This window comes from Andrographis paniculata, unplaced genomic scaffold (genome assembly GCF_009805555.1).
Source record: "Andrographis paniculata isolate CXL003 unplaced genomic scaffold, ASM980555v1 Contig65END, whole genome shotgun sequence".
Lineage (NCBI taxonomy): Eukaryota > Viridiplantae > Streptophyta > Magnoliopsida > Lamiales > Acanthaceae > Andrographis > Andrographis paniculata.
In genome coordinates this window covers 3,867,444-3,882,735 of record NW_026137601.1, presented here as the reverse complement: position 1 = coordinate 3,882,735, position 15,292 = coordinate 3,867,444, and the positions used below count along the sequence as shown (strand labels likewise).

Here is a 15,292-nt window from a genome sequence, read left to right as displayed (position 1 = left end):
TTGTCCAATTGAGTTTTCAATGTTGAAACTTAATCTTGAAATTTATGTGCTTTGCTCCGAGTTATTGGTCCTGGAGGTAGTTAAGGTATTTGCATTGCCTTACTTAAGACGGCATCATCACACGCCCACCTTGGCAATAGGAGTCCTTATTCGAATGTTCAACGGACAAGTTTCTTTTTCGCCCAAAAAATAACATAATCGATAAAAATAAACTAGGATTGGAATAAGGACAAATTTGAAAATATGAGAAGCGTAAAAAGCTTATATCAAATGTTTTTTGAAATGAAAGAGTTCTATGTATTCTATTTACTTTTGGAGACTGAATGTAAATGTGAGAAATTAGATAAAGATTTAAATTCAATTGTGCGTTTAATTAAATAATAAATAAAAGAGTACATAAATAAAATTTTAATTATATTAATATAAAATATTATATATATTTATAAATATTATTAAATCATATGTAAAATAATTGTTGACTATTTTGAATAGAAATTTGTATTAAATATAATGAGTTTGTTCACTTTGTATATTTTATGTATGTATTTTTTATTATTATTAAGAATAAAAAATTGTATTGATAATATAAAATATAATATTTTATATTGAATTGTTAAATTTTTCTTAGTGGAGTAAATATATTATATATAGTATTTTTAATATTCTTTATATTCCGCCACAGATGACCATTTTTTCCTTTTTATCTGTCCGATAACTTTTTTGTTTTTAATAAATTTATTTTTAAAATAAATAACAAATATAAATCAATTTAATTAAATTTTTAGCATCTTCTATGTAAGACTAGAGCTGTTAAACGAACTGAGCCGTTTGTGAACTCAGCTCGGTTTGGCTCGATTCGGCTCGGTTAAAGCTCGTTCGCGAACGTTAACAAGCCGAGTCGAACAACATAAACAGACTCGTTTGGTTAACGAACGTTCATTTAAATAATATATTTATTATTGTTAGAAATTTTGGGGGAAAATAATGAGATTGTCTTATTGATCATCAAAATAAGGAGCCTATATATAGGTCATACAAAATAGACTCGATAGACTCAAATCTAAGTAATCTAATCTATGAATAAGATCAAGTCTAGATATATAAATCTACTAAATCTGAATATCTAAAATATCTCAGCATCCCCCCTCAAACTCAAGATAGGGCAGTAGAGACCAACTTGAGTTTGTCCAAGAGTAATCGGAAACGGCCTGGAAGAAGAGATTTGGTAAAGATATCTGATGTCTGATCTTCAGAAGATACTGGAATGAGATGAACTACTCCATTGACAACATGTTGTCGAATAAAGTGACAGTCAAGCTCAATATGCTTGGTGCGCTCGTGGAAGGTATCATTATGGGCCATCTTCATAGCACTCTGACTATCACAGTGAAGAGTCGTAGAAGATGGGTGAGGGGCACCAAGGTCAGTGAGTAGCCATCGAAGCCAATAAAAGTTCTGAAGTAGAGTCAGCAAGAGCACGATACTCTGACTCGGCACTTGAGCGAGAAACTAAAGTTTGCTTTTTGTTGTGCCAAGAAATGAGAGAATCACCAAGGAAGAAGCAGAAACTAGTAGTCGAGCATCGATCGGTGGGATCACCAGCCCAATCAGCATCAGAATAACCGCTAAGAGTCAAAGAGGGGTTAGATGAGAACTGTAAGCCATGCAGAAGAGTACCTTTCACATAACGAAGAATGTGTAAGACGGCAGAGTGGTGAGAGGTCCTTGGAGCTGCCATAAACTGACTCACAATATGGACTGCATGAGCGATATCTGGTCGAGTGACAGTCAAATAGATCAAACTCCCAACAAGTTGACGATAAAGAGTAGGATCATCAAGAAGAGAGCCATCATGAGGAGTAACTCGAACGTCGTACGCAAGTGGTGTAGATGCTACCTGACAATCTGTGAGACCAGCTCGAGCAAGAAGATCGGAGGCATACTTAGCCTGGGACAGAAAGAAACCATCGGGAGAATCAGAGACTTCAAGCCCCAAAAAGTAACGAAGGGGACCCAAGCTCTTTATCTCAAACTACTGGCTAAGATATGCTTGTAGATCAGAAATACCAGATGCATCATCTCCCGTGATGATCATATCGTCAACATAAAGTAAAAGTATAACTATCCCTGATGAAGAACGACGAAGAAATAAACCATAGTCGTAAGCACATGTGGTAAAACCAAACTTCAATAGTGCAGCGCTGAATGTGGCATACCAAGCCCGAGGGGCCTGCTTCAACGCATATAAAGCACGGCGCAAGCGACAAACTTTTCCAGAAGACAAGGAACCTGGAGGAGGGGTCATATAAACTTCTTCAAAAAGTGTGCCATGGAGGAATGTATTCTTGACATCTAACTGAAGAAGAGACCATTGACGAACAACCGCAACGGCAAGAAGATAACGAACAGTAGTAAGACGAGCAACAGGAGCAAAGGTCTCCTCATAGTCAATTCCATACTCTTGGGAATAACCTTTGGCCACCAGACGAGCCTTGTAGCGCTCAATGGAACCATCAGAGTGTGTCTTAATTTTAAAAATCCACTTGCACCCAATAGGGGTTTTTCCTGAGGGAAAATCCACTAAATCCCAAGTGTGAGTCTTTTCCAGAGCCTGCAATTCTTCAGTCATAGCTTGCTGCCATAATGGATCAGCATTCGCCTCACGAAAGGACCTAGGTTCATGTTGAGATAAAATGACAAAGTAACAATGTTAATCATTAAGGTGTGAAGGAGGTTTACTTACACGAGTGGAGCAACGACAAGTAGGGAGAGGTGTAGGAGTAGACGTCGGCTCATGAGGCATCGGCTCAGGAGGTGCAAGCGGATTAACTCCAGGAGACGGTGACAAGAAAGATTGATCAATGAGCTGTGGTGAAAAAGAGGAAGAGGTGTCTGGGAAGAGATCGGAGAGAGAAGACGAAAAGAAGGGAGAAGATGAGTGAAACGGTGTGCTAAACTTGGATAAGGTGGAGAAATATGTGTGGTCCCAAAAGGTGACATGACGAGATATACGCAACCGATTAGAAATAGGATCCCAACATCTATAACCCTTGTGTTCGTCGCCATAACAAAAAAAAAAACATAAACGAGCTCGAGGTTGAAGCTTTGTCCGCTCATGGGGAGGGAGGAGGACAAAACACACACAACCAAATGGATGGAATAAACTATAATCAGGAGACTGACCAAATAGACGCTCGAAGGGACTGACATCATGGAGGACTGACGAGGGTAACCGATTAATGCTGTAAACATCAGTTAAGGCTGCTTCCCCCAAAAAACGATCAGGACACTTAGCAGAAAGAAGGAGGGCAAGAACAGTATCGAGAATGTGACGATGTTTGCGTTCTGCCCGCCCATTCTGTTGGGACGTATAAGGACAGGAACGCTGTACCAAGGTACCCTGACTAGATAAAAACTGCAAAAATGATGACGTATTGTACTCATAAGCATTATCAGTACGAAGGACTTTAATAGGACGAGAGAATTGAGTGTGAATCATCTGAGCAAACTGAGCATATATAGAAGGTAATTCATAATGATTTTTCAAAAAATAAATCCAAGTAAATCGTGAAAAATCATCAATAAATATAACATAATACTGAAAACCACTGACGGAAGCAACAGGAGAAGGACCCCAAATGTCAGAATGGACTAAAGAAAAAGGTTCAGTAGCAATAGATGAACTTTCTGAAAAACTAAGAGCAGGTTGTTTGCCAAGTTGACAATCGACACACTTAAAAGACTCAAAACGACCTGGACCTAAAAGACCTTTAGTATGGAGTGACTAGAGCTTACTGGAAGACGCATGACCTAGGCGAAGATGCCAATGAAGACTAAAGGAATCAGAGGTAAGAGCTGCAGAGCGGGGATATGTGCAGGAGGTATGAAGAGACTCAAGTTCAAATAACCGACCCGTTTTGCGTCCCGTCCCGAGAAGCTGACCCGTCTGAGAATCCTGAACCTGCACACCACCAGAAGAGAATGTAATGGTAAGACCTTGTTCAACTAATTGACCAATAGAGATAAGATTTAAGGCTAAGTCAGGGATGCAATATGTATCAGGAAGATATAGGGAAGGGGAGGACACAAGACCCGTGTGGGTAATATGCATGGTAGTACCATTGGCAGTATGTATAGGTGGTAAATGGGAGACATGGGACATATAGGTCAAGTTACGAGGGTTAGAGGTCATATGGTGACAACAACCAGAATCAAAAGACCAAGTAGATGTACCTGGAGTGGTAGACATAACAGAATTGGTTTGCATAACCTGTTTGATGATGGCTTCTATGTTGTGAGGATTGTAAGGCGCATGCTGAGTCTCATCAGTAGTAGCAGTCGTAATCGTAGAAAATGCAGTTGAAGAAGACCCACTAGGCTCCCGAGGTTTGGGAGCAAAGCTACCGGAATGTCTAGGAGCAGAACTACCTGAACGTTGAGATCTTGTGGGACAGACCGGAGCAATATGGCCACGCAGACGACATGAGTGGCACTCAATCTTTGGACAGGTAGACCAAGTATGATCAGGAGATTTGCAAACTCGACATCCAGTTGAGCAGATCGGGACTGGCGAGACACAACTAATGCAGAATCAGAATTCGGTGTCTTAGCCAATTGGAGACGGGTCTCCTCAAAAGTAATCTCCTGAATGGCAGCATCAAGAGTAGGCAATGGATGTCGATGTAGGAGTGAGGCACAAACAGCCTCGTATTCAGGTCGAAGGGCCATCAAGATCTGAATAAGGTCAAGATGGTCCTGACTAATTTGTGACTGCCGGAGACGATAACGAATAGGCTGAACCTGAGCAAGAAATTCATTAACAGACTGACCAGGTTGCTGTCGGGCGGAGCTCATCGTGGTCCAAAGTTGATAATAATGAGCAAGACCTGTAGTCTGAAAACGAGCAACGAGGAAATCCAATGCCTCCTTTGCAGTATCAAAAGGAGTCAATTGTACCTGAATCGCAGGTACAGAAGTATTGCGCAACCAAGTAAGAATCTGATGATTCTTACTATCCCAATCTTCCAATTTGGCAACATAATCTTCATGCTCCCGAGAGGTGGGATCAACATGCACAAAAGGAGATGGAGAGGCAGGTGGCCGGATATCGCCAGTGACAATTCGCCATAACTTCCTACCAATCAAGAAACTTTTCATAGACTGCATCCAAAGATCATAATTATCGCCGGACAAGATAGTAGTAATAGGTAAATGAACGTCCATACGCTCCATAACAAAAAAACGTATAAAAATATGTGAATCACGAAATCAAAGCCCAAATAAAAAAAAAGTAGATCGAACAATCCAATAGGTAGCAGTCGCAAACGAGATCAACTCCGATGACAAAACCAACCACACCACGACGTAGGGACAAAGTAGGAGCCGGCGACCGAAAAACAAAACGACGATCGGAGAAGGGCGGACGATGGACGGCGAACAACGGCGGCGACGACTAGGGTTTTGGTTTTGGAAAACCATGCTCTGATACCATGTTAGAAACTTTGGGGGAAAATAATGAGATTGTCTTATTGATCATCAAAATAAGGAGCCTTTTATATGTCATACAAAATAGACTCGACAGACTCAAATCTAAGTAATCTAATCTATGAATCAGATCAAATCTAGATATATAAATCTACTAAATCTGAATATCTAAAATATCTCAACAATTATAAATATTATATATACATATAAAAGTATAATTTATAAATAAATTAGATATTAATTTAAAATATATAAATAAAATAATTTTAAATTTTCTTTATAATTTATATATAAATTTAAAAAAATAAGACAAACGAGCTCAAACGAACTCAAACAAGCTTAATCGAGCCTAAATGAGCCGAACACAAACACGAGCTTAAACAACAAAAATTTTTAACGAGCCGAGCTCGAACACAACGAACGAGCTCGAAAGCTTAACGAACGAATACGAACCTTGTTCGTGAACGTTAACGAACACTTAAAATTTAGCTCGGCTCTGCTTGACTTGAACCGTTAACAGCTCTATGTAAGACCACTCAAACCCCTTTACTTTTATCTCTATTTAGAACTCTTTAGTTTTTTTATAAAATTAATTTTAAATTAATTATAAATAAATAAACAGTTATAATTTATTTATTTTTATTATCTAAAATTTTATTATCTACAAAATAATTTTATATTATATATTTTTTATTAAGATATAATATTAGAAAATTTTAAAATATCAATAATACTATTCATATAAAAAAAATTTAAAATAATATTATAATTTATTATTAATAATTACACTATATAAAATACTATGTACTAACCAAAAAGTCATCTCAAAAGATCATCTCAACCAAAATAAAAAAGTAATATTTATGAAGAATTATTTACATAAAATATTAAATGAACAAATCTAATTTATTTTTTTTAAAGAAAAAATCTATATATTAAAGAAAAAAAACAATGATCAATCATGACCAACCATGTCAAGCGGGAGGGGATCTTCCCCTTCACCCAGCCCCTCTAACATATTCTGTATATATATACTTGTATATATATATATAATATTCTATCTGATTCACCTAATTTGTTTTTATTTTTTAATTTATATAATTATTTTTATTAATATATTTTTTAATTATTAATTAATTGTATTTTATCTAAATTTATATATTTACAAGAATATACCGGACCAAGAGAGTATATATAAAGATAAAATTACTTATAATATGTACATACATGTATATATTTATTATTTTGTGTGAAGAGACGTGAAGGTGGTAAGAGCAGAAGCATGGCTCAATTACAGAGGCCCTTCCTCCATATTTAGACGGCTTCTTCTTAACATGTCGAAAAAATTCATCCGCAGTAGTCAATTTCTTGATTGTAAAGTTTCGATTAAGAATCGAAGTGCCTCTTCTCTTCTCTCTTCTCTTTTTCTTCTCGCCTTCTCTTCAAAGAGTGGGCAAATCGGACAACCGGTTCGAACCGGCAGCTGGCAGTAAGAAGGAAGTTGGAGGCGACAGCTGTTGAAGGAGGAGGGTGGCAACGGTGGTGAAGCTGAGTGAAATCGTCGGACGGAAGAGGAAGAAGCATTGGCGGCTGGTGGTCCGTGGTCGTGAGACGAAATTGGGAAGTTTGGATGATTTGGAAGGATGAAGTTTAAGAAAAATTTTCTATTTTAGCCATTATATGTGCTCTGGGAAGCAGATCGGATCCTCTGTTTTGTTAATATTTTCTATCTCCTATCCTCATACACTGACACACAGTGTATATGCATATACATATACATATGTGTAGAGATTGAGGAATATAAGTTATTTTTTGAACAGCTAAAAATCAGATTGGAGCGTATTGAAGCTCAATTTAGAAACATCCTGGGTGGATGCATCATGACCGTTGATTATAATAGCAAGAACGGCACGGATACATCTGGGGTCCACCTATGATATGATATGACATGACTACTTGTTTTGGCAACCAATCCAATCCAATCCATTGAGTCGTCGTCGTCATTCATAAGTCTCCCTCCCCTCTTTTATGGAGTATCTTTCATTTCTCAACCAAATTCTGCTGCACTCACTCCAATCTTTAATCCATGATCACCTAAGTTGTTTGTTGTCCAAGAAAACTAACTAATAGACAAAACAAATGGAGCCAGACCCGAGGCACCCCACCCCCCACCCCACCCCACCCCAATCATGGCATGTAGCTTAAAACAGCACCATCATCACTACTGCTACTACATCTCCAAATTCTTAACTTCAAGCTCAATGAAACCCAACTTCTGACACCAACTTGCCACTCCATCACCAACAAACTTGTTCTGCACTATTCACACCCACCAAATCCCCATCACATTAATTAATTTGGGATCAACAAATTATATATATCCTGATTCCGGGAAAGTATAATTAACTTTTGGGATTGCTTTATTGACACATCATTCAAAGAATAACCAACCAAACCCAATTATCCACCCAATCCAAACCTACCAAATAAAGTTATTCACCCCCACATACTGATTGATAGATGGATTAATAATAATCACAACTTAGTTTAGTGTGCACCTTATTTTGGAACTCATGCGAGTTGTTGTTGATTTGCATTCATATTCCCTCCTCTAATTAATTTTGTGTTTATATACATCAATGTTGCACGCACAACAGTAGCATGCAGCTCCCTCCATGTCCATGTGCAGCGACGGACCATGGCTTCGTCCTGTTCCTGCATCTTTTCTGTTTCTCTGCTCTTGCTGTTGGTGCAGAGCGTCAGTCCTGCAAGAGATCAATCAGTTTATAATACTCTCAGTTCGAATAATGTGTCCGGCGAGGTTAAGAGGCGTGCGTATAGATGGCATGAATTTAGGAGATTTAGGAATGCGAGCAGAGGCAGCTTCATCCATGGAATTTCGGAATTAAAGAAGTATTTCACAAGGTTTGGGTATTTGGAGAATGGGAATTTTACCGACGTGTTCGATTCCGAGCTGGAGAAAGCGATTCGAACTTATCAGCGGAAATTGGGGATTCCGGTCAACGGACGCCTCGATTTGCGGACTATTACGACGGTGATGTCGCCGAGGTGCGGAATCGCGGATATTACAGGGAGAATCCGACCGACGGAAAGTTATGTGTACTTCGCCGGGAAGCCGCGGTGGGGTCGCAGCGCGCCGATGACGCTAACGTACGCTCTCTCGCCAAAAAACTCGATCGATTCCCCGAGCAGGGCGGACCTACGCGCCGCTTTCGAGCGTGCGTTCGCGCGCTGGGCATCGGTCACGCCGATCACGTTCCTGGAAGCCAGCGACTACGGATTCGCCGACATTAAGATCGGGTTTTATGTCGGCGACCATGGCGACGGCGAGGCGTTCGACGGAGTGCTCGGCGTGCTGGCGCACGCTTTCTCGCCGGAGAGCGGCCGGTTCCACCTCGACGCGGCGGAGACTTGGGCGGTGGACTTGGAAGCGGAGAAGTCGGAGGCGGCAGTAGACCTGGAGTCGGTGGCGACGCACGAGATCGGACACCTCTTGGGACTGGCGCACAGCCAAGTGAAGGAGGCTGTTATGTACCCAAACCTCCGGCCGCGGCAGAAGAAGGCGGAGCTGACGGTCGACGACATACGCGGCGTGCAGGCGCTGTACGGATCGAACCCTAATTTCAGCCTTCTAGGGTTTTCCCAATCGGACATTCATTCCAACCACGCTGCCGGAGCCGGAGCCGGAGGACCATTATTTATAATTAGGGTTTTTTATTTGGGGCTGGTGACTTTTCTGCACTCTCTTTTCATTCATGCATCTACTTAATTTATTAATTTTTTCTGTTGTCACGTGACTTATTGCATGAGATTTTTTTTTTATTATTATTTTTTAATATGTTTGTTTATTCGGATTTGAGTTCAAATGGAATTCAAATTTATAGTGTGTTCACTCTTTTAGCATGCTTGCTTGACTTTCTAAAAATTTTTATTTTTGTATAACTGAGTAAAAAATAGTAAAAAATAATTTTATATTAAAATTATTACATGAAATTTATATTATTTCAAACAATTATTTTAATTCAAATTTTTATTTACTTAAAACCCAGATAAAAAACTCAAACCCCTAAATAAACACTCTTTGTATGCATTTTTATATTAGATATGAGTACTCTACAAAAATAAAAAATTGTGAATCAACAACGGAAAATTTGTCTAATTTGTCTCTTTTATTGTCCATAAGCGGATTAGAAATATAATTGTAGACGTAATATATTCCGTCGAAAATATCACATCGCTAGTTTTAAATGACTACTTTTCCGTTGCGGATTTTGTAACATATTTATAGATGGAATTCGCCACGGAATATTTTGTTGTGAACTCGAACTATATTTTTCTGTTGTTGCAATTTACCGACGGAATGAGGTTGGCACTAATTCCGTCTTGAATTTCAACAATGGAAAAAATGACTCCAAATCATGTTCATTGTGTTTTTATTTTGGGATGGAGGAAATCTGTAAGAAATTTTGTCTCTAATATACAACTTACACCCCTAGACTTTTGCATTTCTTGATTTACCAATACATGTCTAAGACAATATACATTTACAAAATTAAATTTCAAACTAGAACTAAACAATCATATTGAAGCAACTAAAATACCATTATCAATTCTTTTAATACATAAAAAGCTTACCGTCACAAAGACTATCATACATTAGTTACAATACAATCATAAAAATCTTCAATTCCAAAATATAAAACTGTCCGGAAAAACATAAAAGTCAACAAACCAAGCGTTGATCATCTCATGTTGCTTCATGATGGTCATAATGTAACCCTCCACACGTTGTGTCCGCACCTCCATCTCCACCGAGCATTGGTCGTAATCTGGATCACTTGGAATCTGGCTATCGTTGGCAGAGAAAACATGCATAACTCGAGTAAGGTTTGTCCATGTCTCAATTGGAGGCATTTCGTACCTTACAATATCAGCTTGTACCTTCTCCCACCAAACAAGAGCATACTCCTTAAACTTTACAACAAGAAGTTAAATCTTCTTGCACCTGAGTAATTATGACATGCAAACATCATCTCCACTTTGTCTTTCCACTCAAGAAACTCATTAAGATCAACCGATCCTACGAAAGGTGGTATGGAGAACTTGATGGACTGTATGTTGTCATCAACCTCATTGGCGCAACCTCGGCCCATTCGGTCATAGATACTCTTCTAAGCCAAATTCATCAAACAACTCCTTGGTAGGATCTCTTTTTCCTTGTCATCTTTAGGTAGATGTAGGCCTCGGACTTTATGACGCCTTTCAACAAAATCATCAACTTAGATAAAACTTGTATTTGGTAGAACACTAGTTGAGGTCATAGGCTGCTTGCCAAGGTAGATTTATTCACGTCTCCCATCGCTATAACTTCTCATTTCTTCATGAGTAGCAATCTTATCGAAGAACTCATCAAGTCTCTTCTCGATATTTTGATCAACCTTCCTTAACAAGACCTCCGCATAAGCCTTAATCCGAGCATTCACAACATCATCTATGTCATCTCGAACATGATCTACTTGACTCCGTAGGTCGTGTATCTCTCATCCTTGTTAATCTACTCGACATGTCATGCTATCCATCTTTCTGCCTAATTCGTCTTTACTATATCGCATATTTTTGCTTTGTTTATTTATCGCTGCCTAGATATCATCCAATGAAGCCATACCTGAAACGTATACCTCTCGCACTCGTGTATACCTCTTGACAAATTGATAGAGTTCTAAAGCTCTTTAAGTGTGCCTTGTTGGTGTCGAAAAGGTGGAACCTGAATGACGTAAGCATTTAAAGTGGACAAGAACCTTTAAACACGACTCAATCAAACAAAGCACAAGATAATATCAATCATGCAATGCAAAGAACCAAACTCGTGCATTTATAAACTAATGACCAAAAAGCACACAACACACAAACACTTGATCTATGCACCTCAATTATGAACATGTTGATCGGATTTCAACAACCACAAAATCACCAAAAAAACTCAGACCCTTTTAAAACATGTCAAACGAGTATGACAAAGACAAAAGCTTGCAAAACATGAAACCCCAAAACTGAATAAGCAGATATTAATTACAAATTCACAAAAACAAATTACTATAACATTTTCTCCACTTCACAAGCTTTCCAATGACATATTATACGCAAAAAACGGAGCTCGTATGAGAAAATTACAACTCAAACAAGATTATCGACAAAAATTGCACTAGTCCTCCCCCTCGACTTTTCCTTTTTTCTTTGGGATATTTTGGTTTTTTTTTTTTTTTTGCAACTATATATATTTTTTGTTTTTAAACAATTTATATTTTTATTTTTATTTTCTTTTTCAGGGCAATATTGCGAGACCTAGACAAAATAATACATCAACAATAACTTCTTACACTTTCCAAATAACATCTAACTCAACAAAAAATCAACTTCACTTTCAACAACAACGAAAAACAAATCGTAAACTTGCAAAACTCAAAACAAGAGCATGAAGTGTACAATTAGAATCACTCGTCAATAAAGTCACAAGTTTGAGTTCATATAATGCATATGAATGTATGGTGCATGGTGTACACTACAAAGCATAGAGGATAAAATCGTCTACACTAGAAGGCCAAACAAAGACAAAATTTGAGATAAAATTTACGTCAATGATATGCAATAAAAAGCTCAAGTAAACAACTAGATGAATGGATACAAATAAAAGATATCAAGGAAATTTTTTTTTTTTCAAATTTTCGAAATAAGAATAGTATAAATTGATCAAATTGCTCTAATACCACAATTAATATTTATATGTCATAGACCGAAATTGATCAATTACACAAGACACAAAATTAAACTATTAAGTGGAACTAACTAATAAAGAAAAACGAAAGAAAAAACTACTAAACAGAACTAATTAAGTAAGAAAATGAACGAATCAACTACACGGAACTAATAAAGCAAGAAAAACGATAATCGAAAGAGAATCAAACCTAAGTAAGTATTAATGTAAACACGACCCAATACCCTTTTAGCATCAAACCATCATCTACGAAGGCACCACCTCGGTTGACACTTTGGAGAGCTCTTTCACCTTGCTAAAATGCCACGAACTTGAGCCTTTATACTCAAACCCAAATTTTGAAACTAAAACTCACGAAGTACGCAATGAAATTGTATTTCATGAAATATTAGAGTAAAAGAGAAGTATCTCAATTAAGCATAACTTCTAGAATAAGAAATGATCATAAATGATAAAATATTAATAAAAATATATTTTACTTGGTGTGTAATACAAAGCACTCAAAGACACCTATTTATAAGAGTGGAAGAAGAGGAAAGTCGATAAAGTTTCCAATGTGGGATGAATATATGAAGAATCCTCTAGTGGCCCTCCCATGCACGTGAGATTCCTTACTATATATATAAGTGACCCCAAGGGATGGTCCCCCATTAAAGCTTGTGCAATCCTAGGTTTTATGTAAATTACATATTAAACCTTCTATTTTAGCATACTCTTATATTTGCACAATTTTTCCGTTAGTTGTCCAATTGAGGTGTTGTAAGCTCCAACGTAACATTCACTACCATAGCACTCACCCTAGGCATTTCATCAAGTCCTCACGTGTTGTAACATAGTCCGTCAGTTGGGCTCCAATTCTCTAATTTCTTTATCAAGTCTTGCAATTTTTCAATGTATGTTTTCACTCGAGCTCTCGAAACTGGCCCGATTGGAATATGTGGAATTGCAAGTCTTGATCTTTGGGCATCTATGTCATTGTCTTCCAGCTTGAGTCGTCTGTCCTTGATAGCCCGTTGTACTATATTATGAAGGCTATGCAGTTTTTGACTTGGTGGCATAAATACCATGTCATTTTCAAAATTTCTTGCCCTCAAACTCTTCATATGGTGGAAAATTATGTTCTTCTCTCAATCAGATCTGATTGACCCACAAAAAATACTCAAAGATCTGTTAAGTTTTGGTAATATCGAATGAGTATTGTTACCGTGGATTAGCCTCTTTCTGTCGGGATTTCCGTAAGGTTGGGCAAGTGTACGACTTCCCTTATACAATTTTTTCAAGGCATGTTTCCTTCATGTCATCCTCTAGGTCTAGATCCTCTTGTACTTGTACACAATGGGCACCCGCATGGTATCTTTGATTTTGGGCAGCTTGTACATAATTGAGAATTTGTTCCGTCTTGACTGTCTTGGACATCAGTTGTGCTAAGGCTTGATACCGTTGCAAAGATAGCTTCTCCCGGGGGCTGGATGCATATTGTCAATAGAAATATTGATCAATTGCTTCTCACGAATACGGATATCGCATCTGTTATATGCTCTCCGGAATCATTTCATAAACTGTTCTACTGACTCATCTACCGTCTTCTGTAGACTAGTCAAGTATGTGATTGTCACTTTGAGTAACGGACTGTAGAACTGCTCTTGAAATGCATAAATAAACTCCGTCCAATTAAGCACCGAGCTGGGACGCAAATAGGCGTACCAACTTAACGCATACCCTGTTAATAACAAGGAAAAAAACTGCAACTTCTACCAATCGTTGTTGTCATACTCGCCACCACACTTGGCCATGAACCGGCTCACATACCCAATCGTGGATCTAAAGGCTTCTCCTAAAAATAAGGTAAACTCCGAAATTCGGGCGTGTCCTGGCAGTGGATGTTCCTCAACATTCTGTCCGGAAATAGCTGCTAGTACTGTGCCTAACTGGCATCTGCAAGGGATCACCACAGACTCTGCGTACTGCCTTCTTCAAAGCTTCTGGATCTACTAGCGTATTCTATTACGCTCCTTCTTGCTTCAGTGGATTTGGTTGAATCCGCTGAGGTAGATCCACAATTAGGTGTTCCTCTCGTATTGATGGATGTGGGAGATTTTCTATTGGAGGTTACGTATTCTACTAAACTGGCCGTTTGGGCGGTCTTGGTCATGATGCTTTCTAAACGATTGTTAGTGGTGCTCCGATGAGCCGATTAGCAACGATCGACCTCTCCATAAGAATCCACTAAGGCGGATTCGAACTGATATTCCCAAACACATATGGTGGCGATGCGTATGGAACTACCATAGTCGCCACACTGTCAACAATCGGCTGCCCCCCAGCCGCTAAAGAAGCCGGCAGGTTCTGGCCATATGAACACCAAGAGGTTCCTTAGTATGTCAGGTGAATATAAGGTTGTTGAATCCATGAACTTTGGTTTCCCTATAGGCCAAATAAGGTAGAATGTTTCCGCTTGGGCTGTAGTACTACTCTGTTGCTGATTCCGCAGGCCACTCTGCTGCCCAAATAGGTTGCCAAGGCTGATGGGTGAGTCAGCGGAAAATACACCTCCTCCTGAAGGCGGCACACTTGATGATGTACTTGCTAAAGCCCCATCCAGCTAGATGACAGAAACATGTCCATATTGAAACTGAGGAGATAAATTTGTTACTTGGGGCGGATGATAAGATGAGGCACCATCGTGGTTTCATTCAATGGTGTTTTTTTTTTTCCTTTCTAGCCTTCTCATCTCTCAGCTAGACCATTTCACTTTGGATGGTCGTTCGAATCTCGTCCGCTAAATATATAGACAATAAGACGGCGGAATCATGCAGAGATGATTGAACCTTCTCTATGATCTACTCTCAGAGCGGATACAGATAAGGCTGTCGTTTGACCTTCACTTCCGCCAGGGGCTGATGTGTTTCCGGAAATAGGATCGGTGTCATGAGGTATAATATCCTGACCTTCACTTCCAACGATGTTGACTTTTGGTGGCATGATGGGTGGAAATTGTTGATTCCACTGTCGCAT

General features: G+C 38.7%; 1 protein-coding gene across 1 annotated transcript; it reads left to right on the top strand.

Moving 5' to 3' along the window:
• Nucleotides 1-8,054: 8,054 nt before the first annotated feature.
• On the top strand, nucleotides 8,055-9,309 carry LOC127262447 (metalloendoproteinase 1-MMP-like). The gene has a single exon (XM_051291131.1). It carries the CDS (start codon nucleotides 8,183-8,185, stop codon nucleotides 9,272-9,274), a length of 1,092 nt encoding a protein of 363 aa, XP_051147088.1. The 5' UTR covers nucleotides 8,055-8,182; the 3' UTR covers nucleotides 9,275-9,309.
• The last annotated feature ends 5,983 nt before the right edge of the window (nucleotides 9,310-15,292 follow it).